Raw genomic sequence first — 13,928 nt, forward strand, 5'->3', positions numbered from 1 at the left:
GATATTTAGTGGTATTTAAGTACACTGTGCCACCAAGTATCTGTCAATGTAGCACTATCTGGTTAATGAAAATCAAACTACTTAATGTTTTCTATTGTGAGTCAGAGCAGCTTTTCTATGATCCAGTAAAGGGGACACACATATAAAGTGGAGAAAAAAAGACCTCAGTAAGGGTTTCTTTTTCTAAAGCTTAGCTTGAGTTATCTGGAGCAGGGCCCATAGGAATAAAATGGGCCTTGCTGCAGATAACTCAAGATAAGCTTTAGTAAAAGACCCCCCCTAAATGGCTATCAACAGCCATCATTGGTCATATAAAAAAACTCCACTTGCAATAGTGTCCAACTGAAAAGTAGAAAAGACTGCAGAGACTTCAAAGTGTGAGCTTGGCCTGAGATGATCAGATGACTTTGAGATATGTGCTTCTTGTTTTATTGTATGGCAGGCATTTTTTTTGTTTGTTTCCTTGAAGAGAGTCTCTGTAGTCTTTTCTAATTTTCAGTTGGACACTGTTGTAAGTGGAATTGTTTTTATGACTGATGATGATTGGTTGTTGGTAGGCTCTAGCCTGTATGCCAGTGGTTCCCAAACCTGGTCCTGGAGGCACCCCAGCCAGTCAGGTTTTCAGGATATCCACAATGAATATTCATGAGAGAGATTTGCATACCAAAGAGACAGTGCATGCAAATCTCTCCAATGAATATTCATTGTGGATATCCCGAAGGCTGGGGTGCCTTCAGGACCAGGTTTGGGAACCACTGCTGTATGCTACTGAGCATTTACTGAGGTCTACTTTCTCCACTTTATCCCCAGGATTCTATATATCGTGTTGAGATTTCTGTGCAGAAATTGAAGCATATTCAATAACAATGCACATAAGGTAATTGGTAACAAGCTAATCAGTGTTGATAATTGGATGTTAACAACCAATTATCAGAACTAATTGGTATTAATTAGAATTTACACGCAGAACTGTCTTAAGTGCATTCTGTAAAGTGGTGCACGTAAATTCTAAGTCGCATAGATGAAAAGTGGGCATGGCCATGGGTATGAAATGGGCAGGTAACGGGCATTTCAAAAATCTATACGTGTTATAGAATACACCCGGTCTGTGTATAATTTAGGCATCGAGATTTACACCATTTTACTTGGCGTAACTGCCCGTGACTAAATTTAGTCAAGTGGATCAGTGCTCGGTATATTCTAAATACCTAGTGGAAATGTAGGCTTATTCTATAAAGTATGCCTAAATTAAAAGTGTACTTTGTAGAATACACTTAGATGAATTTCATTTTAGCGTCGATTTTTTAGGCGTGATATATATAATCTAGTACTATATGTTGTTCTGACTCACAATAGAAATATTAACTGGTTTGATTTTCAGTATTGAAGCTTCTAGCTTGTGTACAGTTTGACTATCCAGTTAATGACACAGTGGTGCGGAGGCAGAGCCAAGAGTTACGTGGGCATTGAAAATAAGTTTTTCTTTGTTAACTGGCTATCAGGGTACTGCAGTTGAATATTGCTGATGCCCAGGTAAATCCCGGCAGTCACCTTGTCCCTGGATATTATGTCTATTATAAAAATTTTAGATACCACCTAGCCAACACATATTGCAGTGGTTTATAATACAAATTCCACCTGTGCTTTAAGATTAAACACCTGTCTAAAATAAAACCTTTTAAGCATAATCTTCAACTTTTTGTGAAAAGTATTTCCTCAGATTACTCCTTTTAACTTCATCCTATGCCATCTCATTCCAAAGTTTTCCTTCATTTGAAAGAGGCTCACCTTCTGTACATTATTGCCACAGAGGTATTTAAACGTCTCTGTCATATCCTCTCTCTCTCCCGCCTTTCTTCCAAAGTATTCATATTGAGAGCCTTATGTCTATCCCCGTACGCTTTATGAAAGAGACTACTGACCAATTTTGTAGCTGCTCTCTGGATCGACTCCATCCTGTTTATATCTTTTCGTAGGCGCGGTCTCCACAATTGCACACAGTATTCTAAATAGGGCCCCACCTCCCTTGTGCCCTGTGTGGCCACACATACCTTGCTACAGCTCCAACACTAGTATTATAAAATGGAACCTGGGTGCCAAGGAGTCTTTACAGAATAGACCCCTACCACCTGATATTCAATGCTAACTGGTCAGGAATGGCTCATGGCTGGTGTGTGACCATTTATACCTTGCTATAGCTCTGATAATAGTATTATAAAATGAAACCTGGGTGCCAAGATGTCTTTATAGAAGACTCTTGCTGCCCGATATTCAGCGCCAACTGGTCAGGAACGGCTCATGGCTAGTTAAACACTACTACTACTACTACTACTTGACGTTTCTAAAGCGCTACTAGGGTTACGCAGCCTTAAGTTGGTTAAGCACTAATATTCAGTGCAAGATAGCTAACTATCTTGGCTGAATATTAGTGCTTAGCAGCTAGCCGGGTGATCACTGGCTAAGTCATGCGACATAACTGGTTAGTGCCAATATTCATCGGCTGACTGGTTAAGTCTAGTGGCCAGATAGACCCACATAAATAGCAGGTCTGTCTTTGGCCTCTATAACTTAACTATGTTGATACTGGCCCAAAAAAACCCCTCAGAAATTCAATACCTGTCACCAGATATGGTGCGGCATTGAATTTCTAAGTTTGCTGCTGACTGTGGGAGTTAGCTGGGTTGCCTCCTGTGGTCTGAATATTGGTCCCCTACTGTGTATCCTCAGGTGCCCAGTTGTAGAATTGCCCCTATATTCCTAAATAGCCCCTACATTGACACCTGCTACCAAATGTGTGAAAGCATGTGGCAGCATTTTAGCCATGATTTAAGGGCTTTGTGGGGCAATTGTATAAAGACACGTGGAGGGGCATAATCGAACGAAAACGTCTATCTCCATGGGCATTTATCTCTGAGAACGGGTCCGTGAAGGGGCGGACCGAACCGTATTTTTGAAAAAAATAGACATCCATGTTTTATTCGACAATTTGTGAGCTGGGCGTTTTTGTTTTTCAGCGATAATGGAAAATGAAAGCGCCCAGCTCAAAAACAAATAAATCCAAGGCATTTGTTCGTGGGAGGGGCCAGGATTCATAGTGCACTGGCCCCCCTCACATGCCAGGACACCAACCGGGCACCCTAGGGGGCACTTTTACAAAAACAAAAAAAAAGGTAAAAGAGCTCCCAGGTGCACAGCACCCTTCCCTTGTGTGTTGAGCCCCCCAAATCCCCCTCAAAACCCACTGCCCACAAGTCTACACCATTACTATAGCCCTAAGGGGTGAAGGGGGCACCTACATGTGGGTACAGTGGGTTTGGGGGGGTTGGATGACTACGCATTAAGCAGCACAATTGTAACAGGTGGGGGGGATGGGCCTGGGTCCACCTGCCTGAAGTCCACTGCACCCCCTAACAACTGCTCCAGGGACCTGCATACTGCTGCCAGGGAGGTGGGTATGACATTTGAGGGTGAAAATAAAAAGTTGTGAAACATCATTTTTTGTGGTGGGAGGGGGTTAGTGACCACTGGGGGAGTCAGGGGAGGTCATCCCCGACTCCCTCTGGGGGTAATCTGGTCATTTAGGGCACTTTTTGGGGCCTTATTCGTGAAAAAACAGGGTCCAGGAAAAGTGCCCTAAATTCTAGCTACAAACGCATACTTTTTTTCCATTATTGGCAAAAGGCGCCCATCTCTGTTCGGGTGATAACCATGCCCCAGTCCCGCCTTCACCACGCCTCCGACATGCCCCCGTCAACTTTGTATGCTTCCGCGATGGAGTGCAGTTGAAAACGTCCAAGGTCGGCTGTCGATTATACCCCGTTATTCGTTTTTGTGAGATAAACGTCCATCTCCCGATTTAGGTCGGAACTTGGGCGTTTTTCTTGTTCGATTATAAGCAGGATAGGCTTCTACGGGCTTTGAACCTAGATGACCTCTTATAAAATGACCCTGTAAAGATCTGGATTCTGGTAAATTCTCTTTTGTGGAAATGAGACCTTTTACTTCCATATATGTCAGTATATAAAGTCGGAGGAGTGGCCTAGTGGTTAGAGCACTGGTCTTGCAATGCAGAGGTGGCCAGTTCAAATCCCACTGCTGCTCCTTGTGATCTTGGGCAAGTCACTTAATCCTCCATTGCCTCAGGTACAAACTTAGAATATGAGACCTCCAGGGACAGAGAAATACTCAGTGTACCTGAATGTAACTCCAGATCACTTACATCATTTTGTGCCTTGGGCTTATGATAGCAAACTACACATTGTTATGGGGAGGGGCGGGGGAGAAATAGTTTTGTAAAAGGGTGCTTATGTGGGACGGGTTTTTAGTGTTTCTACTGTATCATTTATTGCCTGCTGCAATCATGAATGCACGGAACTCAGATTCAGCTTCACAATCTATTGCCATCCAACTGTACATTGATGGGGTAAAATTGAGTGCTTCTTATTAGAATGTGGCGAAGAAATGTGGTACCACAGTATCTCATTTATCAAAGTCAAGGCAAGCAACATTCACATGCTTTAAACTAAATGGAGAAGTCATGTTTTTGAACACAGAGCAAGAAGGAAAGTATTTTATAAATAATATTCATATCAGAATTTCTAATTCATGAAGCCAAAATGAAAATGTTAAATAATTAAAGATGAAACTGCAATTTATTTAGGCTGTAGGGTACTGTGCTATGAAACCATTGTTTCTACTCACTCGGGAAAGCTCTCTGTCTCATTAGTGTAGACACATTTGTCCTTTTTAAATTGCTAAGTTTTACAGTTTTCCCTTATCTCTTGTTTTTCCGGTTTGTCTGTCCTAATTAGATTGTAAGCTCTGTCGAGCAGGGACTGTCGCTTCATGTTCAAGTGTACAGCGCTGCGTACGTCTAGTAGCGCTTTAGAAATGATAAGTAGTAGTAGCAGTAGTACAGGTACATGCTTTATATTTTTTATGCAAATCACAGCACTTTTATAATAGTGGACAAAAATAAGTCCCACCATGCAGTTTAACACAGCACGGTCACAGCTATTTATATATAGAGTCCTATGCACTAAAATTCGCACTAAAAACAGTACAATAGAATATACACTATTTATTTATTTATGGGTCCTTTTACTAAGGTGCGCTAAAATGGGCTGTGCTAGTGTAGGCTCGTGTTTTGGGCACGCGCAGATCCATTTTTCAGTGCGCCTGTAAAAAAGACCTTTTTTAAAATTTTTGCCGAAAATGGACATGCAGCAAAATAAAACTAGGCGTGCATCCATTTTGGGTCTGAGATCTTACCACCACCCATTGACTTAGCGGTAAGATCTCATGTGGTAACCGTGCAGTAATCATTTATTTACACAGAATGACAATTACCGCCCGGTTTCCGCAGCGTGCCAGAAAATAAAAATTATTCTCCGGCGTGCGTAGCAGACACACATAAAAAATGAAATTACTGCTCAGGCCACGCAGTAGCTGGGAGGTAACTCCAAATTGACGCATGTTGGGCACGTGTAGGTACCTAAGTGGCTTAGTAAAAGGGCCCCTTAAAAAGTATTTATATTCCACATGATCTCAGCAATTTTCAGTGGATCACAACTAAAACATACACAATAAAATAGAGATAATACAAAGCACCATCAACATACATAGAGTACTTCAAATGCTCATAAAATCCATACATAAATTCGCCAACTACAAGTACTCATCTTCTCCTAACTCTAATAATACAAAACTCTATTCTCAGTAGATCACAATTAAAGTACGCCATATGTTTTATTTGGGGGGGGGGGGGGTTGATGGGCTCAGCACCCAAGGTAAGGGAGCTATTTACCTGGGAGCAATTTATGAAGTCCACTGCAATGCCCCCGAGGGTGCCCGGTTGGTGTCTTGGCATGTCAGGGGGACCAGTGCGCTACGAATGCTGGCTCCTCCCATGACCAAATGGCTTGCATTTGGTCGTTTCTGAAATGGGCATCCTCGGTTTCCATTATCGCCGAAAATCGGGGACGACCATCTCTAAGGATGACCATCTCTAAGGTCGACCTAAATTTCATGATTTGGGCATCCCCGACCATATTATCGAAACAAAAGATGGACACCCATCTTGTTTTGATAATACGGGTTTCCCCGCCCCTTCGCCGGGACGTCCTGCGAGGACGTCCTCAGGAAACCTTGGGCACCCCTTTCGATTATGCCCCTCCACATGACCTTGGGTAAGCCAGTTTAAGCACTGTTTATTGAATAGCTATTTTTTTTGCTGCTGGTTTTTTAGAATTTATAGAATTTAGTCCCAAATGTGCAGTAAAGGATTTTTCTCGTTAGTAACTGTAAGGGAACAAGTAAGCAGTGCCCCCAATAGATAGTGCAGAGGAACTTCAATTATTTTATGTATTTATTTATTTCATTGCACGTGATATACCACAAGTGATCCATGAGGTGACTATGCAGTATGCAATTTCTATTACAGGTACTTTGCACTGTTCCTAGTGGGCTTACAATCTAAGTTATATATTGTACCTGGGGCAATGGAGAAATTACCATACAATAACTGCAAAACTATCGCACTTTAGTAAAATGGTCTCTTTAACAACTATTCTAAAAACAGAACTATAGATCTTAGAAGGATTGTTCACAATTGTTACGTAGCCAAACAGTACAAAGTCTGAATATGGATGCCACACCAGGCTAAGTCTCTCTGGTCCCTTTGGGTCACTCACCTGTCAGGGTGGCTCGCGTGGTGAGGCCAGCATTCTTGAGTATGTGAAGTGTATCATACTGATCCCCTGCTAAGGTGCTGTATACCACTTGATAGGCCTCCACATCTGCCTCGCTGTTGTCCCATTCCAATTCCAGGCTGGAAGACCCTCGTGAGATCACATGCAGGTTCTTTGGTGCATCAATTTCTTGGAAAATATACATAGAAATAAGTTGTAGGCGATTCTTATTGGGATAAAAATATGCATTTGCAACTAGCTTTACAGAACTGTTTTCCCTTCATCAAGTTAATGAAAATTAAAATAAAGAGCAGATTGCAGTAATCAGACTGTAATGTCTCATTCTGATACATTTAATACTTTATAGGTGTGAGAATGAAGGTGCTATTCTCCCTTCTGACAGAATTCTGTACATGTGCAGCACAATAGTGTAATAGGTCGCTTACGTGTGAAAAACAATTTTATGTGTGTCTTTGTAAATTAAAAAGGGAAAAAAGCAGCAGAAAGCACAACTAGATTGAAGCAGGCAAAAGTGTTTGCACATATTTTAATAATAAAGCAGGTAAATCTGGACTCCACCCACCCTCAGTCCATACTCTATCCTGAACACACCTGCATGCAGGTCACAAAAGTACAAGTCTTCTTGTTATCATGAGGCGTATTTTCAAAGCACTTAGATTTAAAAAGTTCCATAGTAACCTATGGAAATTTGTTAGACTAAGTGCTTTGAAAAAGAGCCCCTAAGTGCTTTGAAAATATGCGTCTATGTATACTTTTACACACCTAACCCATGACATAATTTGATAAGAGACCCTTTACATGTGTAACAAGACCTTTATGAGCCGGTGGCAGTAAGAATTTTGCTACCCACCACCAGTGTTATTCCCAGATATTCAATGTCTGGATGTTGCCATTGAATATCCATTAAAAAAAAACCTGGCCAACACATAGCCATTTAAGGGGCCCTTTTACAGAGCGGCAGTAAGCCCAATGCGAGTTTACCGCTCGCTCTTCCGGGACTCCTGCTGGTCCAAAGCGGCCACCGGCGGTAGTCCCGCCCCGAGCGCACCATTTCTGGGGGAAAAAGAAAACCTACAGAAATGGCTTGCATGGTGATATCCCGGTGGTAATCGGGCATCGCCACGCACTGCGCGGTTACTCTCAATGGGTGGCGGTAAGGGCTCCCTGTCGCATGGCCATGTGGTAAGAATTCTCTCACCATATAGCCATGCGTGCTGGGGGCTTTTTTGCCCACTGTGGTTAAAAAGGGCCCTGGCACACAGAAAAAATGGCCCCTGATGCTAGCGCAGGGCCCTTTTTTCTGCAGCTTGGTAAAAGAACCCCTCAGACAGTATTCAGCCCTTGATTATACTTATGTTGAAAATTATTTTGTATTTTTCCCGTCTATTCTTTTTGTTTGTGTGAATATATTCTTTCCTATAAATAATTGCAGTTCCTTTCCATTTTCATGTATTAGCCTGTATTAGGCGGTATGATAAATTCTCAAAAAATTAAAATAATAAAATAAACCAAACTGCTTAAAGATAGGATTGCTATTTATGCAGCCCAATTTAAGTGGTTTACTTATACGGTGAGCGGCTAAATATTGGTACTTAACCGAACTCCATCCCACAAGTTACCTGGTTTTGAGTTCAGCATTATCCGGTCATTTTCAGAGGAGATAAGTGCTGCTGAAAAAGACTGGATAGCTGCGAACAAACAATTTAACTGGTCGGCGGATGTTTCCACTGGTTAAATCACTTTGAATGTCGGCTGCACAAAATAAGCAATTACAACACAGTAAGGATAGTTCTAAAACAGAATGCATAGGAGAAGAAGGTGAGCAGGCACCTACAATGTCACATATGGTAGGGATAATTCTATAAAGAGTCACCGATTTTAGGGCAGCCTAAATGCACATAAAAGGCGGTATTCTGGCCATTTACACATGTAAGTTGCCACGTATGGGTATAAATGACCTCTTACAGAATACCAACTGGCAGAAAAAGACACACCATGGAGCTAATTTTCAAAAGAGAAAAACATCTAAAAAGTGGCATAAAGCAGCATTTGGATGTTTTTCTCACAAAAACGTCCAAATCAATATTTTCAAAACCAATTTTTAGACATTTTTCTATTAGGTCCTTCAGAAGTGTTGGGGGCGTGTTGGGGGTGTGTGTTAAAGATGGGATTTGGGCATTCCTAAGACTTGGATGTTTTACAGCCATAATGGAACAAAACAAAACTGTCCAGGACTAAAACTAAGATGTTTTGAACTAGACCTATTTTTTTTATAATGAAGAAGGCACAAAAGGGTACCATAAATGACCAGATGACCACAGGAGAGAATCAGGGGTGACCCCCCCAGTGGTCAATGACCCCCTCCGACCCCCCCAAAAATGTAAATAAAAATATGACTTCCCAGTCTCTATGACAGCCTCAGATGCTAGAGCCAGGTTTATTAGAGAAGCATGCAGGTCCCTGGAGTAGTGTAGTGGTCAGTGCAGTGTACCATGGCTTGGTGACATTGTGCACTGCACTCAGATCCCTATCTCCCTCTACCTGTCACATTTGTGATGGAAACTGTGAGCCCTACAAAACTCACCAGAAACCACTGTACCCACATATAGGTGTCCCTTCACCCATAAGGGCTAGTGGTGTACAGTTGTGGGCAGTGGGTTTTGGGGGCTCAGCAGACAGAATTAGGGAGCAACAGTGAGATGTGTACCTGGGAGCATGTTTTTGAAGTCCACTGCAGTGCCCCCTAAGGTGTCCCTTTTATCTCCTGGGATGTCTGGGGGACCAATCTAATAAAAATGCTGGCTCCTCTTTCATCCCAATGGCTTGATTTTGTGCATTTTGCATTTTTTTTTTTTATGAATCAAAGAACAAAACATCCATATCACAAAACCTTGTTCAAAACAGTATTTAAAAAAAAAAAAAAGATAGATGTTTTCTTTTTTGAAAATTACCTTTTCAATTCATATTTTGGACGTTTTTTTTTTTCAAAACATCCAAAGTCGGACTTGGACGTCATATCAAAAATGCCCCTCCATGTTTTGATTGCATTAATTTTGCTGATGAACAAGTGCATGGGTGGAGATTGGGTAGAGTATGAGCAGAGTGCACTAATGTGCGTGTAAGTTATACAATACTATACTTTACATATGTTCTGGCTAACATATAGGTACAAGCATTTACACCAGCTGGTGTAAGAGGCCATGCCTAAATGCATGTGTGCTTCTGGCCAGTTATGGTACTATTGTATAAAGAAAAGTATGTACCTACTTTTCTTTATAGAATAGGGTTCAATGGGGGCAAGTCTATCGCCTAGGCACTAACATTTATGCAGGCAATGTAGCCAAAACACGGCCCATGTCGACTCCACCGAGTAGGTTTGAATTTGTGTATGATACTGACGTAAGCAGATGCCAATAAAAGATCAATTTCTTTGAAGACATCCATGGCTGCATTCTGGCCTTTTTTAGTCATCTCCACTGTTTTCTTGCTGTGCGTCGAGGTTTGTCCCTCTTCGTTGCTTTCTTTGACATAAGTGTGAGCATCTAAATGTTAGGGTCTTTGGTACCTGGTTACGCTAGGTTTCTATAATGGAACCTAGGTGCTTAGATTCTTTTACTGAATGGGCTCCTACCACATTTCCACACCTTAATAGAGAGGCTCAGGTATAAAATTGTGCCCACATTTGTAACAGAAACAGATAAACAAAACGTGGGAGAATCACAGACAAAACAGAGCTTGTGTTATACAGACCCTGTGCACCAGGGATGGGTTTTTTGAATAGCCTGATTATTGGGGAGGACTTTTCTTTTCCATGTAGAGTCAACAAAAGGTGTAATGGTTAGTGGAGTGGAGAAGTAGCCTAATGATTAGTGCAGTGGGCTGAGAACCAGGGGATCTGGGTTTAATTCCCATTGCAGCTCCTTGTGGCTCTGGGTAAGTCAATTAACCCTGCAATATCCCAGGTACAAAATAAGTACTTGTATATAACATGTAATCCACTTTTTAATTCCATCCCCATTCCCTTATTTCTATTGAACAATGAACTGCCTAACCATGAGGTGAATGACACAGTGAAACACTCTCCCTACATTAACAGCAGATCATAAATATTACATAGGTGTTGCCAACAGATGGCTTGCAGAATCGCCTACAGAAGGATTTGAATTTGTTTGCTTAATGGAGATAAAAAGGTGCAATTATTCTTCTGTGACTGGATCATTAATTTAAGACCCAGACCGCATAACTAAAGGCATCACTATATTAAAACAAAATGTCCATCTCTCTCGTGGTCTGTGAAAGGCCACAAGATGCACTGTGCAGTGGACAGACTTGATATACGAAGATAGAGTTATAAAAAAAAAAAAAGGTGGGTGGAAGAGCAACATACAGTGAAAGAGAGATAGAGAATATAAATAGAATAAATAAAGAAAATGAAATCAATAGAGAAACAGACAGAGAATATAAACAGAGATGGCAGATCGGCAGAGAAAAAAGTATATAAACAGGACAGGTAGACAAACATTGAAAATGACAAACTTGTATACCAATATTTACTAGATCATAAATATCTCCTTTCCTTTGAGAATAACTGTGTTCAGAGAAAAGCTGAAACCTTGCCTATGAGATTAGAACGAGGGTTCAGTATCTATTTTTAAGTGATCTCCCCCTTTTCTCTTATGGGTATTCTGAAGTCTGAGGAGTCTTTTATTGCACAGAAGGTCTCAAATCCACTGCCAACACTGTTGGGATATGGACTGTGGGCAGTCTCAGAAAAGAGGACTCATGACCATCATACAAGTGGTACATGGGTTTATCATCCTCCCCGTCTCATCTGCCCGCAACCTCGGAGTCATCTTTGACTCCTCTCTCTCCTTCTCTGCGCATATCCAGCAGATAGCCAAGACCTGTCGCTTCTTCCTCTTTAACATCAGCAAAATTCGCCCTTTCCTCTCTGAACACACCACCCGAACTCTCGTCCACGCTCTCATTACCTCTCGCCTGGACTACTGCAACTTACTCCTCACCGGCCTCCCACTTAGCCATCTATCCCCCCTTCAATCTGTTCAGAACTCTGCTGCACGTCTCATATTCCGCCAGAACCGATATACTCATATCACCCCTCTCCTCAGGTCACTTCACTGGCTTCCGATCAGATACCGCATTCAATTCAAGCTTCTCCTTCTTACCTACAAATGCACTCAGTCTGCTGCCCCTCACTATCTTTCTACCCTCATCTCCCCTTACGTTCCTGCCCGTAACCTCCGTTCACAGGATAAATCCCTCCTCTCAGTACCCTTCTCCACCACCGCCAACTCCAGGCTCCGCTCATTCTGCCTCGCCTCACCCTATGCTTGGAACAACCTTCCTGAACCCTTACGCCAAGCCCCCTCCCTGCCCGTCTTCAAGTCTTTGCTTAAAGCCCACCTCTTCAATGCTGCGTTCGGCACCTAACCCTTACCGTTCAGTGAATCCAGACTGCCCCAATTTGACTGCCCCTATCGAACCGACCATTCATTTGTCTATTAGATTGTAAGCTCTTTGAGCAGGGACTGTCTCTCTTTGTTAAATTGTACAGCGCTGCGTAACCCTAGTAGCACTCTAGAAATGTTAAGTAGTAGTAGTAGTAGTAGTAGTAGTAGTAGTAGTAGTAGTTTATTCCAAAATTTATCTAGGTATATAAGACATAGAAGCCTTTATTATCCATGTGTAAGTAGAGGATCCTTTCTCATTTGGAACACATGGAAACAGGCTGGTCTGTGGTCTTTATCACAACTCATTCATCACGGTACCATAATTCGTTTACAGACACTTCAAGAAGCATATAATATACCACAAAATGAACACTCCAATTGGTCCTTTATTATCAATCTCATCAAAAACAACATAGATATACTGAATTATGACCCTATGGAGCTCATTTTCAAAAGAGAAAAACGTCAAAAAAGTGGCACAAATCTGCATTTGGATATTTTTCTCACAAAAGCAGCAAAATTGGTATTTTCAAAATGAATTTTTAGATATTTTTCTATGAAGTCTGTAGAAGTGTATTCAAAACAAAAGGGGGCATGTCAGGGGCATGTTAAAGGTGGGATCTGGCCGTTCCCAACACTTGGAGTTTTTCAGCCATAATGGAACAAAACAAAACCATCCAGGACTAAAACTAAAATGTTTTGAGCTAGACTTGTTTTTATAACGAATAAGGCACATAAGGGTGCCCTAAATGACCAGATGACCACTGGAAGGAATCAGGAGTGACCCCCTAAATACCCTTCTGGTGGTCACTGACCCTCTCCCGTCCCCCCACAAATGTGAATACAAATATGATTTAGCAACCTCTATGATAGCCTCAGATGTTAAAGCCAGGTCTATTAGAGCAGCATGCAGGTCCCTGGAGAAGTGAAGTGGTCAGTGCAGTGCACCATACCATGGCATGGAGGACTCCGGTCCCTATCTCCCTCTACCTGTCACATTTGTGGTGGAAACTGTGACCCTACAAAACTCACTAGAAACCCACTGTAGCCACACATAAGTGCCCCCTTTCTCTCATAAGGGCTATTGTATACAGCTGTAGGCAGTGGGTTTTGGGGGGGGGGGGGGGGGGGGGGCTCAGCAGACAATATAAGGGAGCAATGATGAGATGTGTACCTGGGAGCATGTTTTTGAAGTTCCCTAGGGTGCCCCATTTATCTCCGAGGATGTCTGGGAGACCAGTCTACTAAAAATGCTGGCCCTTCTATATCTCAGTGGCTTGATTTTCTACATTTTACACTTGGACTTTTTTTTGAAAATGAACCAAAAAAATAAAACGTCCAAAGCACAAAACCTTGTTAGAAACAGTATTTTCGAAAACAAAAGATACTGTTTCTAACAAGGTTTTGTGCTTTGGACGTTTTATTTTTTGGTCCATTTTCAAAAAAACAGAGACTTTCGAAAACAAAAGATAGACATTTTTCTTTTTGAAAAATGAACTTCTTTCTTAATCAGATTTTGGACTTTTTTTTGCAAAACTTCTAAAGTCAGACGTCATATTGAAAATGCCCCTCCAAGTCATCTAAATTCTCAGTTTGGCTTCAGTCTCTCCTATATACAGGAAAAACTGCTTCAAAAATTTACCATTCTTTACAACAAGTTACCCCAAACTTATACCTTCTCTTACAGTGTATTTGGTTACAAAATCTAGGTCATCAATTAGGTCAAATAGATTAGAAAACATTCTGG

The 13,928-nt window shown here is 41.7% G+C and overlaps 1 protein-coding gene across 1 annotated transcript in view; it reads right to left on the reverse strand.

The window, feature by feature from the left end:
- The window catches only part of TNR (tenascin R), a 198,218-nt gene that overhangs the window by 114,366 nt on the left and 69,924 nt on the right, over positions 1-13,928 (reverse strand). The window contains exon 7 of the mRNA XM_030206742.1: positions 6,693-6,887. Coding sequence (XP_030062602.1) covers positions 6,693-6,887 — 195 coding nt within the window. The remainder of the gene's footprint in view (positions 1-6,692; positions 6,888-13,928) is intronic.

Source organism: Microcaecilia unicolor, chromosome 6, assembly GCF_901765095.1.
Source record: "Microcaecilia unicolor chromosome 6, aMicUni1.1, whole genome shotgun sequence".
NCBI lineage: Eukaryota > Metazoa > Chordata > Amphibia > Gymnophiona > Siphonopidae > Microcaecilia > Microcaecilia unicolor.